General features: G+C 39.6%; 1 protein-coding gene across 1 annotated transcript in view; it reads left to right on the forward strand.

Moving 5' to 3' along the window:
* Positions 1-10,329, forward strand: part of EIF3H (eukaryotic translation initiation factor 3 subunit H) — an 88,957-nt gene extending 78,628 nt beyond the window's left edge. Inside the window, exons 6-8 of the mRNA XM_055704654.1 lie at positions 4,795-4,915; positions 7,485-7,617; positions 10,068-10,329. Coding sequence (XP_055560629.1) covers positions 4,795-4,915; positions 7,485-7,617; positions 10,068-10,165 — 352 coding nt within the window. The 3' untranslated portion in view covers positions 10,166-10,329. The remainder of the gene's footprint in view (positions 1-4,794; positions 4,916-7,484; positions 7,618-10,067) is intronic.
* Positions 10,330-14,480: the final 4,151 nt, after the last annotated feature.

Raw genomic sequence — 14,480 nt, forward strand, 5'->3', positions numbered from 1 at the left:
GATGTAAACAAGTTCTGCTAAGCGGTGGGAATGTTCCTTAGAAATATTTAATCAAAAAGATGTGCTTTGCCCAGCAGTACCTCTCTAATCCACCCAAAGCTGTTCCCACCAGGAGGAGAAGTGCTGTACCAGGGTGGCACCTTTCCCAAAAAACAGTGACTCTGAGAGGGGCCTCAGTAGAGCTGATGGAAACTGGAAAAACCGAGCAGCAAACGCAGCTTTTTCTTATGCTTTCTGTTGCTGCTCCCTGATCTCATCTTCCTTAACCAGGATGCAAGCAAAATTAAATAAGTGGGTCCATTTATGAAAATTGTAGGCAAGTTTAGGGCACCATCTTTTTTAGATATCTCCAGCTTCAGAATTGTTATACCCCAAAATTAAGTTCCTAGGTACAGCACAGTGATTCAGACCTCAGAGGCTAGGAGCCTCTACTCCCTCCCGGGCCACCACAGGTAGGTGGACTTCTCCAAAAGTGCAAGCTGAGGCCCACATGCTGTGTGTAGATACAGTTAAAAGTAATAAGCAGGACACGGGAAGCTGAGAACAACATGAATTACTGCCTTTCTTCAGAGCTTTGGTGCTGCATTTTGCTGTGTTTCAGACCTTTAGTGAGTGTGTGTGTGTGGAGTCCTTTCCTGATTAAAGATGCTAAAGTAAATGTGGGCTTCATGTGTAGTTTCCCCGTTACGAATCCTACAGAAGCAGAGCCAGTTTGAGGTTCCGTCCCCAGCTGCTTGCATCATTCCTCCCTGCTACCCCCATTTCATCTTTACACTCCTCCCACCCTCAAAGATTTTTATTCCCTCATCTGCTTCACAATACGGCTGTACAAATAGCTTTGTGGAATAGTCTGGTGGAAAAAGTCAGGCTCCCACTCTTCCTTTCCAGCCTTTCCCTCAGCCTCCCTAAAAAAAAAAAAAAAACAAACCAAAAAAACCCACCCAACTGAGGGAAGAAACCCCAACTGAGGGTGTTTTTGCATTTACAGTAGACTGTTTCACTGAAAGTCTGAAGTGTGCCCACGCAAACAGCTGAATCCATACAGCTTAGAGTGCTAAATCCTTGGGCAAAGAGGGAGGGAAAGACTGGAAGATGCTGATGCTGGGACCTCTTAAACTGGCTTTGTGCACCTTTGCTGCTCTTAAAATACATCTGCAAAGGGAGGCCCAAGTGGTACAAGGATTCCCTCAGGAAGAGGGAGGCTTGCATTGAGGTCTCTTAGCCAGATCTGTACCCTAACAGGCTGCTCTCTTATATTGAGTGATCTGTGAGTTCTGTCAGCGTATAGTTATTGCTTTCTCCTTCTGCGGGTGCTAGACCATACCACCAGCAAACAGAAGGGTCACCAGGAGGACGAACAAGACAGAAAGTGCCATGACTGTTATCTGCAGATTAGGCTACTTTGTGAACAGGTTTCTGCTTCTCACCCTCTGAACATTTTGACCTTTGGATGTGATAATTGTTAAACAAGGAATCAGAAGTAATCCATGAATCCAGGTCTTGATTTCATATCTGCCCTTTTGGGTGAAGGATTGTACCCTGTCAAGTGTAAGGCTGTTACAGCAAAAATGCACAGCACAAGAAATTGCTTTGGAGGCCAAACTTTCTAGTTAGTTTGTTGGGGTTTTTTTCTAAACAGACTTTGACAGTTTCCCTTCGACAGTTTGTATGTGTGTGTCCTTTTTTGGCAGTTTTTTATTGTCATCCAAGCTACACAGCTAAGTCTCAAATGATAAAATTCTGGAAGTTTTGAAGGTCACTCACTACAGGTGAATGATCCTAATAACAATTCCGTTGAAGAAGTGCTCTCAGATTATTTCTTCATTAGATGTGTCAGAATCCACAAGATTTTTTTTTGGTGTGTCTTAACTGCAGAAGTAGCTCCATTCTGGTTTTTTTCCCATTTTATTATCTATATTTCTCCCCCAAAATGAACACAGTCCCCATGTGTGGACATTCTGATGCTTAGTGTGATAGCAATTCTGCAGCTGATGCTTTTCTCCCACGAAGATTCAACAGTACCTGAGGTGTGGTGATCTCCTGGTGCTGTCTTAAGGTGGAACTGTGTCTTTTAGTTCCATTCAGGAGTGTGCTCAGACCGTCACCACTGGGTGATCTCAGACCTGACTTGTTTCAGATGAAACTAAAGTGAAAGTAGGCTTTGGGAGGATACCTACTGTGCTTCAGCTACTAATGGGCTTTCAGATCACTGGACCACATCAGAACTAGTGATAAGAAACCCCCTGAAACACACATAGCATGGACATTTGTTTCTCAGGGCCAGCTGTTTTGCTTTATAAATCTGTTCCTGTTCATCTACACTACCTGCTAATCTAATGTAAATTCAATTTAATTGACTCTTTCGCTGAATCAGCTGACTGAAATGCATCCATTGAAAATGCAGTTTATTACCAGTGCCCTCAGAACAACAAATGCAAGTGCTGAGCTCCACATTGTCTACATTTAATTATCACAGAGCCTTGTAGGAAAGTGAGTCTTGATGGGAATGTAAGCAGCATTTACTGGCACCCCCGCCCCCCAATTTTTTGAGTTGCATTGATGCATAGGGGGCATTCAGGTACCTAGCAGCGTGACCTTTGAGCTCTGCTGCAGGGGTGTGCACAAGGCCAGGAAAAGCCTTTGAGCTAAGTAAATGTATGATGAGTCTTATGGGCCGGAGCAATGCAATTCAACTTCCACCAGAATTCTCACCAGAATAAGTTTCAGCTGAATAAAACTTGCTTAAACATTGTATGTATACATTTTTATGAATTACTTCCTATTGGTCTTTCTTTTTTTTGGCTTTTTTTTTTTGGTTTTGTTTTGTTTTAAGAGGTGGAGCAAAAGAGGGTATCAACCACATGAGAACTGAGGAAAAAGCTGGTCCTGTATTTGCAGCATACTTATCACTTCATGTCTAAGTTCACATCTGTTTAAGTTATCTGTTTTTAGCTTTTTGTTTCCCTGGCAATGAGAGAAAACACTATATTACTGCAGCTTCTAACAATAACTCTCTGTTTCTGTATTCTGCTGTACTAAGCTGGTCCCAAAAGAGATTCACATAAAATCATTCTTTGTAACCACCTATATTTCATATGGACACTATCTGTAAAATAATTATGTATTCCTTCTGTCCACATACCCTACAAGGCTATTAATATGTACCTACGTAGGCATTTCTGATAATATCCAGTTCAAACACTAACTCTGTATAATATAAACTCTATAAAAAACCGAAAATATTCACACCCCTAGCCATGGCAATATTCCACAGTTCTAAATATCATGCGCTTGAAATGTTCAACAAAAAAAACCCCAGGAAGTTTAAAAATAATTATTATAGTGGCGCCTTTCTTGCTGCTGTGTAACTGAAGTCCTCCGCACCATCTGCCCCTGTACCCAACTGAGATTTCAAAACTCTGGCTTGTAAATAAATTGTGGTCTGAAGTTACAGCCTTTTGTTCAGTGAGCAGGCAGCTCAGCTCAGTAAAATAGCTGTCCTAGTACTCGGAGATAAAGGGGGTCTTCAGCTACGTTCTCAGGAGGTATCTTCTTGTGCCTCGGTGTGTTACGCGTTTCCAGCTATGACTTTGATGGATTTGGGGAAGAATTTGCTCTTGAAGAGGGATGTGCATAGTATCACGTATGTGGTTCCCTTTTCACTTCATGCATGTCTTTTCCAGTTAAGAGTTTTTCCAGTCCATAGGCTGTTGGATGGTGGGAATGTGTTGTAAAAGACAGAAAGAATCTCAGATAACGTGGAGGAGCAGTGACGGAAGGGTATGATTCTGAAGTGCACCAAACTTTTTAATTGAAAGAAACTCCCATGAATAGTAGTGCATTTCAGTTGGGGAGGAGAAGGATGGTATTTAGCTTTTTCAGTCATTGATCTTCAGCCAAGTAGGATTGGGTAAGGCTTAGATCAGATCCAACAAACTAGCTTCTGATCAAAAGGATCAATAGAGAGCAGTAAGTATCCTTCTTTTACTGCTCTACCCTGTGAACACAATTTAAGATGAATACTGTCTCCATGGGCACCAACCTAAAAACTTCCAAAACTTTAACTTGGAAGCTATACCTTAAGTTGAACATTCCTACAAAATATTGAATCCTTTACTAAAAATGGTTACAATAAAAGTTGTTTAACAGACTTCATTTGTCTGGCCAAGGCAGTAGATCGCATAACTGGAACTGGACGCGCCCAGCCTAGCTGCTTCCATGTTGCTTATGGTATGGAATGTGGAGCTGGCTGGACTGGACGCAACACTCCCTCTCAACAGCTAAGATCAAGCGATGTCTGCCGAACTTCCAGGCGTGGTTTGATAGACTAGTTAATGAGATGGAGTTCTGAAGAATATTTAACTATCCCTGCAAAGGGATAGTTAAATATTTGTGAAAAAGCTAGCAGTAACTTGAAATCAAACTCTTTGAACACATCTCCTGGAACATTGTTCGGGATTATGTGTCACAAAAGCATCAGACTTTTTCTTTTAAACATTTGACCTGCATCTGTAAATTCACGCAAGGCATTGTTTTTTTTGTGACTATGAGGTTCCCTGCGAAGACCAAAAACTTAAGTATGGTATATGCAATGTGGCATAGATGGTAGAGGAAGAGATACCATACAAAGTATCGTCAAATAGATATATGAACTAAGATAACCAGGAACTTAAAAACTGCAGACTGTGCCAATAGTGCGGAAATATTGGTTGAGTGACTTGAAAAGAATTTAAAAATTTAAGATTTTTTTTTTAAAATAAAATCAGACTTTCATTAATGTTTCTTGTATTTCAGTAATCACCTAGGGAAGAGTCTGCAGCTGCTGATGGACCGAGTGGATGAGATGAGCCAAGACATTGTTAAATACAATACCTACCTGAGGAATGTAAGCAAACAGCAGCAGCAGAAACACCAGGTTGGTAACATGGGAAACCTGAATGAGATTTTTTGTCCCACAAAATACAGTTTGGGTGGTGTTATCCAAGACAGATGAATTTGGATTTAAGCAAGATGGAATTCTTACAGAAAGATGTCCATTAAGTAGATTTATAAAATGTGCTAATCAGTGAGGAATTATCAAATGGATTCACTTCTGCTGACATTTAATGCGGATTGGTCTTTCTTTGCAATTTTACACGTTTGTTAGTGATATACGATAAACCTAAATCATTGATAAATATGCTGTGGACACAAGGATTAGAGGTGTAGTAAATGAAAGAGCTGAAACTACAAGTGAATTGTTCCAAAACAAACCATGTTTTAATACCATCACAGGTAGTCATGCATCTAGAAATAAAGGAACATAGTCCATATTTAAAAGACAGCAGACTGTTCTCTGATCGAAAATTACATTTTAGTCAGTTTTGGATTAGTGGATAGTGATACCGATCAGGCGATGCTGACTTTTAATTCCTGATGCCAAAGGGCCTCTTTAAAATCCAAAATAGTCTGATTAGAGAATGCTGAGTATGGAGACTGGCTCTAGGTGGCCCTGCTTGAGCAGAGGGTTGGACAAGGTGACCTCCAGAAGTCCCTTCCAACTTCAACCATTCTGTGATTTGGAGACTGTGTTACTTTATGTTACTTGCTGTAGCTGCATATGATAAAGCAATACTGTGTCTAATTATAGAAGAATGCTGGTAAAAAAGCACTATGAGAATGATTTAAAAGCCTGGAAAGCAGTGAATGCAGTACATTTCACGCGAATTAAGTTAGTGAGTGACTTGCTTACTCGAGAAGTACCTGCATGAAAAATAAATTCCAGCTCTCTAATCTGGCAGCAGAGATATGACAAGATTCAGTGTTGGCCAACTGAAAATGGACCAGGCGACTTTAAAGATAAAATATTGCATATTGCTACACAAAGTAGCTAATAATTAAAAAGAGCATCTGTGGTTCATCTGAAATTCTTCATCACTGACTATTTTAAAATCAAAATTGACTTTTTTCACTTAAGTGTAGTTTGAAGAGGGAGTACTTCAGGGAAGCAGCACATGATCAGTGGTCTCTCCTGGGTTTGTAAATTCCTGAGGACATAGAAGCTTCATGCATGTTATCTTCAGAAAATTTATTTTCCTTTGCTGCCTAATTTGAACAGAAAGATGGCATCCACTTCAAATGTTTTTGTTAATAACAAGGGGATCTATTTATTTTGAAAAGCAGAGCAAAGTAGGTTCCATGGTGTCTCACTTCATTTCTTTACTAACTATAGCTGCTTTAGTAGTGGCTCATTGCAGCATAGTTAGTGGTCTTAACTTCATTTTTAAAATGGAGCAATTGTGATTAAGAGCAAGCTGTTTCAATAGAGAATAATAGGCAGACTGCTGAGAAGTGAATGGGGTAATGCAAGGAAAGAAGGAACTACATGCAATTCACATACAAATATGGGCATTTAAGATTTTATTTTTAACATTGTCCAAAAACATGTATTTGTCACTACTACTGGAAAAAAAATTACTTCGTTTGAGTATGCCACCAAGTATGAACTGTTTTCAGACTCTTATGCACAGATACATTTAAGTGACAGAAAACACCCTGTACTCTTTGGTCAGTTTATGTTAAAGGGCTTTTTGGTGTTGAATATGAGGGCTTTGATAGACAAACCTTACAGCTAATTCCTGGCTGTGACATACGGTATGAAGTGTCACATACATGTTTTGGAACGTGTGTACTTCTGCAAGAACAAATGTCTATCCAATAGCTAAAAAAATGGTCTGCCTTAATTTTTATAAAGTTTGAGTAACCTACATGGCAAATGGAAGCACTGAAAACAAACCTGACATTTTTTTTTTTTTTTTTGTAATAGCAGAATAATTTATACAAACTGCTACTCTGGTATATCCTCTGGTAACCCACAAAGAAATGGCATCAATGTAGCAGAATATCTAAGTAACTGGAATGGAGAAATGAACCATTATACTTTATTTCAGCTACCACTTTGTTCTCAGTTTACAGTTAATGTTTTTTAGCTTAAAACACCGTGTTTAATCAGGTTCTCTTCCCCTTTCAGATTAATACTGTTTTGACCTTTAACTCACATAAAATTGAGTATTTCTGGTTTCTATAACATTTGAGGTAATGGCTTCTCATACCTACATATTCCAGCCTTGGTTTCTTTTTTTGCATGGGGAAATGGAAGCCTTTATCTACCATGCTGTATTCTTTCCATCAGATACAGTATTCATCTCTCTGAAAAAATCTTTAAAATTAACGCCGCTACCTCAGTACCACATCATTTTCCAGTGCCTCATTTACTTAAGGTGACAACTTGGCGGGGGGGGGGTGGGGTGGGGCGGAATGCTTATTAGCAGTGAATTGAAATAAACTGTGAGTTGTGTTTGCATTATTTGAAGTAAATTGAATTGCATTGTGTAAGTAAAATTTTTAATACGTACTTGCTGGTTAGGTAAAAAGCATCTGAAAAGAAAACCTTTTTGCTGCTTTCGAAGTCCTGTTGCATTCTGTTCCTGTTGCTTTACTTTCAGTACCAGCAGAGACGTCAACAAGAAAATATACAGCGTCAGAGCCGAGGAGAAGCCCCTCTTCCTGAGGAGGACATCAATAAACTTTTTAAACCACCACAGCCACCTCCAAGAATGGAGTCGCTCCTTATTGCAGGTAGTGTTCTAGCAGCCTCTTCTACTCATCTTTTCATATATGAATGTTAGCTTGAGAAAAAGTGAAGTGGTCGCCTTGGAAGGTATCTTAATTCTTCATTACCTTTGCCATTACTGGCAGTATTCCAGATACTGCCCTTTATTTGGACAAAGGCAGTGGTTTTAACCTGTGATCTGTAGCCCTGTTGTCTGAAGTATTAAAAAAAAAAAAAAAAAGTTGGCTTAGAACAACAGCTTAATGCTAGTAGGCAGTCCACGCCTCTGTTAGAAAGTAAGCTTACACACACACAGGAATTTTAAACCATCTAGGTAAGTCACAGAGGCGTGTTACCTATGCAGATACAAACATGTAATTTTTTGAAAGCAAGCCACTGTGTTTAATCAGAATGCTGCATGAAGCTTTAAACTTGATGTATGGGAGACTTTCTCCCTTTATTTCTTATTTTGCCATGGTACCTAGCTCCTGCTTGACCATCTGTGTCTCCTGGGTTGATGGAAAAGGGCAAGGAGCAGCAGCCAGAGATTCTTCCTGGTGCTCCTTTCTGAGCAGGTGAAATGGGATTTTAAAGGAGAGCTGGAGAAATGCCCCACAGAGCAGGCTTTCTGCATGAATAGGTGTAGCTACTACTGCAGTCAATAAGCTGCTTCCTCAACTCCTGAAGTTAGGAACTGTACAGACAAGAGGCAGGAATAAGCTGTTTGGGCTGGAACTACTGATTCAGAGCAGAGCAGTAGTCTGCAGCCTTCCGTTACTGGTAATATCCCTAGATGTTGAACTGGCTGTTGCAGCAGCTGAGATGATTTTACTTTTAATTTCACACAGAACTGGGGTAATTTCTTTGATTTGTACCTCCAGAGTTTTAGGGAAACTATCACCATCTTCCTGTACCTCAAGGTGTGAATAAAAATTTAAATGGGAACGAAGCATAGGGACAGATGCCATGGCCCCCAGTTTCTCCAGTTCACTGGCATGCTGCAGTACATAGCCACAGTTTGGTACCAAAGTCAGTGCCTGTCGTGTGCCTCCTGGAAGGGTAAAAATATCTGGGACCTCAAAATGGCAACACGGAACAGAAGACATAGATGCTCTCCTAAGTAATCTAAATTTGGGAAACGTTATAAGAAAGCAAATTGTTTAACTCTAAGGTTTTTTGATCAGTCAGATATCACAGTGTGTTCTACTAAGAGAAAATTAACAAAGTCCTGGTAATTTAGTGTGTGGAAAAGAGTGCTTTGGCATTAAAAAACCCGAATTTGAACTACCACTCTTAAATTTTGGAGTGACCAAGAGATTATTATTTTAATATTAATACTGTTTCACACTGCTAGTAAGTGCTGCTTTTAGAAGAAATAATGGTCTTGATTTATTATTCCTTCCAGAGTCTTTCAAAAAACTATTGTTTTGATAGCTTTTACCAGTTAATGAATCCTAGCAGCATTAAAGTGTTTAAACATTCAGCTTTAGCATAGCTTAATGCAACAGAAGTGTGCGTGTGTACACATGTGTGTTTTATGAAAGTGATAACTTAAGATGAATCACCTCTTGTAAGAGGAGGAATTGAAAACTATTATACTTAAAGGAAAAAACAGTTTTCAGCCAAAGCACTCTCTTCATTTGTTCTTTTACCATAGTCAGGGGAAGAATTGAAAGCATCCACTTCAACTTAGATGAAGTAAAGTTTGGGGATAAAGAATAAAACTTAGCTCTTTTGTCTCTGAGGCATTTAAAAACTTTTCAAATAGAGCATTAAATTGAGAGTTTATTGGCCTTCTAAACAGCCTTAATTTTGATTAAACTGGCTTCATGTTTTGCTATTCCTAGCTAACAAGGGAAATAACTTGTAGCAGTACGTGTATAAAAATGTTTTGATGGGCATGTTTGATTTGTAAAGCACTGACAAGTCTTCATACCCTGATGATTTTTGAAATAGCTAATAAAGTGAAATATTAGGTGGAAGAAAAGGCTAGCAAAATGTCAAACAGAAGTACCACAATTTTCAGTCTGCTACTGAAAAATATTTGTTACAAATATTTTAATAGGTACAGCAGCTGCATAAGAGCAGAACCAAAATTCAGTCCTGTAGTATTTTTAGAGCAATTAAATTGAACAATTAAAGTGACTAAGCTTCCAGTAGAGCAGCAAGAATTATTTATTCTTTCTATTGTCATATGTCTCTTCAGAAATTGTATGTAGTAGAATTGTAGGAAAGTTAAGGGGGTTTTGAGCATACCAGTTTACCTATTCTGCTAGTTTAGTTTCTTCTTCCCAAACCTGTTTGGTGATATTGAAAATGTAAAATTCATAAATCTGGAACAGTTGAGTTGTTTTAGTTGCTTCTCTGTATAAATCCTGAATGATTCATGCACATTTGGCTTTATAAGAATTATGTTCTAGGATGTCTTTCTGAATTTCAAAACTGACAAGGTTTTACCCTTCTTTCCTATTGACAGGTCAAATTAATACCTACTGCCAGAATATTAAGGAGTTTAATGCACAGAACTTGGGCAAGCTTTTCATGGCTCAGGCTCTCCAAGATTACAATAACTGAAGAAGCTTTGCTGTAGACCTCAGCAGGAGGAGTTATTTACAGTTTTATACTGTCCATGATCCTCTTGAAAATTTAGTATATTGGGAAAAGAGTCTTGTAAAACAGTCACCTTGGTTTGTGTAGAATTCTCCCGTAAGAAAAATAAAGGCAAATTTTAATGATAATTTAGTATTTCCTTATTTGTTGGCCCTATTGGACTGGAATTTTCTGTGGTCACTCAGGTTTTCTAAATGTTTGGCAGTTATTCATGTTTAGTCATAGTAAATAATATAGGTTTTATTTGCCTTGGAATAGAAATAAAAAGTAATCACTACACGTGTTTGGTATAGCTGACTTTACAGCAGAAATCTGAAATTTCCCAGTTTTACTTGAGAATTTACAACCATAATGTCCTAGTCAGTTGGAGTGGTTGCTCATCTTTATTTTAATCTGTTTGGACAGTCTGGTGTGATAGACCTTCCATATCACAAATATTTCATAGGCTTCACATTCAGAACATACAGAACTAATGTTATGCGGAGACTGAACCCCACCACTTTGTGTGAAGCTGTGTTTCCATTTTCTGTTGCTGCTACCAACTGGATGGAAGTCAGAATCTGGAATGAAAACTGGTTATTGGTTGGAGTCAATGATCTTAAAGGTCTTTTCCAACCTAAATGATTCTGATTCTGTGAAAGTCAGTGATGCTACTGGAGTCTTCATGACAGAAACTGTAGAAGTAGCTAACCTGGAGCAGCTAGTGTGGTGTAAATGGACAACATACCTACTCTGCATTAACTTTGCCGTCTGGATGTGTCTTTACTCCTGAACTCAGGCTACTTACCTTTTTATCAAGAATGTTAATTTAAAGGGTTAATACGTGGCCAGTCACACGTAACTATCACTGATTTTTTTTTTTTCACCCTCTATCTTTTCTTTTCTTGAGTTCTTTCTTGCATGTAATTGTGTGATGAGTTCTGAGAGCCTGAAATGGCTGAAGGAGCGTGGTTTGGTCTTTTAAAATAAATGACATCCTCTAAATACGGACCTAGCATGGAATATTTCAGCTTCTAAAGTGAATGTTTTGGAGAGTCAGAAATGTGTGAAAACTGTGGGTTAGACTAATAACTTACTCTTTTTACAGTCTAAAGTCTAGTGATTGCAGTATTTAAATACAGATGCAAATTTGCAGCCGTATGTGATATGTGAGTGCAGCCCTCACATATCTGGCACATTGCCAGTGTGATCTTTTACCGTGGAAACTTCAGGCACCTTTCTGGTAGCTTTCATACAGTGAACTTCTCGGAAGTCAAAGATTAGTTCAGTATCCTGCTACAGTGCCAAACGATTGAGTTTCGTTTCCTATTACAAGTAATATTCAAACCGTGTTAATTTTCTAGTTTTCTGAAGGACCAAAATAACCACCAGGGAACAGAAGTAGAAGCAGATCGTTAGAATAAGATGAGGCATTTCAGATAGAAAAATCCATCTTCTGGATAACTGGGAATAGAAGACAGACTCTGTAGTGACTGTGTATAGAACGAAGCAGCACTAACATTTGTACTAGAAGGTCTGCAAAGGAGGTGTTAGCAAGGTAAATGGTTGCCATAGGTTAAAAGCAAGCTGCGTGTTTTGAATTAGTTCTTTAAGATTGAGGATCTAAATGTGGGAAAGAGGGCAGTAATGTTCTACTGTGCCAGAGTTTAACAAGATTGTGAATTTTATATAGCTTGATTGAATGTGGTAAATGTTAAAGTCCATGAAAAAATATGGAAGCCTTCAGCAGAGATCTGTGCCTTCTAAAGGCATGGACTTGAGTCAGACTGGGGAATGAGATACAAAAGTAGGTGAGAGGTGTTAAGTAGACTTTGGAGATGATTTGACTATTCTGTTCTGAATCACATTTTGGTCTTCTGTCATGGTGGAAATAATGAGAGGAAGCGCCCCTGAGCGAGGGAGGTAGCATCAGTTGAAGCTGTTGGTCTGTAAATGAGAATCAACAGCTGTGGAGGTTAGGAATTAAAAGGGATGGGGCTGTGTCTCCATGCTGGGTTTGGTGTGAGCTTTCCTCTCTATCTCTGCACTCCTGGAACCTCACTTTTACATGTTCTCCCGCTAATGTGAGTGAGCTGACCATTCATTCACAGTAAAACATGTCCTTTTCATTTTTAATTATCATAGCACTACCTATTTTTTCCCCTTTCTTCCTGTGGAAGGCTTTTCTCTATACTAATTAAAAAAAAAAAAAAAAAAAAAAAAGTAGTGACATTAGAGTCCTTAAAAATCACCTCTAAAGAAGTTAGAACTGGTTTTCGATCAGCGAGCCTATTGTCACTGCAGAAGCAAGCAAAGCCTCTGCCCTGTGGTTCTGTCTACATCTTGTGTCCACAGGTAACGTGTGCGCACAGGAGGCAGAACATGCACACAAGGGCATGCCTGCTCTGCAGTCATCAGTTAAACACATAGTCCACATCTTGCCATCGTCACACTCCTAACCGTGCGGATCTGTGTTGAGATAACCATTTTGTAATTGTTTTCTGTTTGTGCAGAACTACAGTCCTTGTAAAAGAAAACGTGACTTTGGAATCCAGCTGTCACTGGCATGAGTCTTACAGGCAGGTCTTCTAAGTCAGATGTTTTGCACATCTTTCAAAAGTGAGATTTGAAAGTAGAGGAAAGGGGATGATTATTTTACTTTTGATGCTGAAGAAATAACTATTGGTTGAATTGGTCGATACTTGTGATCCTCACCAGTACAGGTCCCGTTTTGCTGTGCCGTTTTCTGCCTCTGTTCCACTGCTGTGTGTAAAATGCTCTAATTGCACTGATAATTTGAGCCTATGTGGCGTATGAAGTGCTATCTCTTTAATTGTAGCGCTACTTTAGGTCATGGTGCCATGACTGCCTGCTCACGAGAGGGTGTAGTCCTCTCTCCAAACTCCCTTTTCACATGTAGACAAAATATAAGGGCTGTGCTGGTGTAAGGTAGGGTGGATGCAAGTTGGTGTTGCGTAAATAGTTACAAATTTGGTGCTCCTGTAGTTCGAGGTGACGCTTTCCCTGAGGAGTCACAGTAATGGACGGTGCACGCTCTTAGTCCCAGCACAGTGTGGAATAGGTTCATCTCTGAGCCTTTGTAATGGCCGGCAATGTGTCTGGTTATACTGGCAGCCCTGGGCTTATCTTCAGGACAGGCAACAGGAAAGGATGCTAGACTTTGGACCATCCACTTGCTTAACTGAAAATACAAGTGTAATTCCTCAGGTACGGTTAACTGCCACAGTCGTTGTCAGACACTAAGCCTTAACACTAATATTAAAGGAAAGTGAAACTTAATGGGAGAGCTTTGCTGTAATCCAGACGTACTTGGTGTGCCTTATCTTGGCGTCATGATATGATGATGCACTATTTCCGTTCTCCTTTTGGTGCTCTTAAAGTTGGACCAAACTCTATATAAACTGTAAGCATTCTGCTGCTGACTGCCCACATGGAGGACACCCGGGCTGCTCGCCCCCTTCTACACAGGTTATAATGTCCTTTCTCTTCTCAGCACCACACGATGTTCCCCCACATACTTAAACATTTTAGAGGCTGAATTTCTGCTCCTGCGCATCCTGTCAAAGTTTGGACTGCTGTGCAGAGTGGAACAGTGGGAGTATAAGGTACTGCCAGGTAAGAACAGGTAGCACTTGTGCACATTGTAAACAACTGCACAGAGTACAGAGTAGAGGTCTGGTGAGGTTGCAGATGTCCTTTTTGGTGCTAACAAAGATGTTGGTTTCCACTGCCAATCCCACCCAATAACACTTGTAAAGAGCAGAGTCATTCGTTAATTTTCTTGTTGGTCAGCATTGCCTGATGTTTTTGCCTTCTGAGGAATCTCCGATACGACAAGTCACTGGTGACAATCTGAGATAGCTTTAAGAAGCAAGCACTGTTTAATGGTTCTCACTTGATAGTCAAAGGACTCCTCATGCTCCGTAAGAAGTCATTAGGAGCTGGTGATGCAAATAATACCACCAGCTGAAATAAGAAATACGTGTGATATGTGCAGTAAGAGGAACTGAATTGCTCTCTGTAGAGCTGCTGCTCAGTTTGCTGGCCCTGGGGTGAGAGATACATCCCTCATGATTTTCCATGCCTGTGCATTTTCTTCCCTTGGATTTTATGCTTCAATTTTCTTCAGATTTTGCCCACAGCTTGTTGATTTTTAAGCAAAAAGAGCATACTGCTCACAATCCAATGCCTTCTGTCACTCTGTGCTTTACTTTTCCATGAATTCTTCTGGAAATCTTTGTCTGCAGTTGGAAAGGTGCTTTAAATTTTGTGATGGGAA

This window comes from Falco cherrug, chromosome 3 (genome assembly GCF_023634085.1).
Source record: "Falco cherrug isolate bFalChe1 chromosome 3, bFalChe1.pri, whole genome shotgun sequence".
Classification (NCBI taxonomy): domain Eukaryota; kingdom Metazoa; phylum Chordata; class Aves; order Falconiformes; family Falconidae; genus Falco; species Falco cherrug.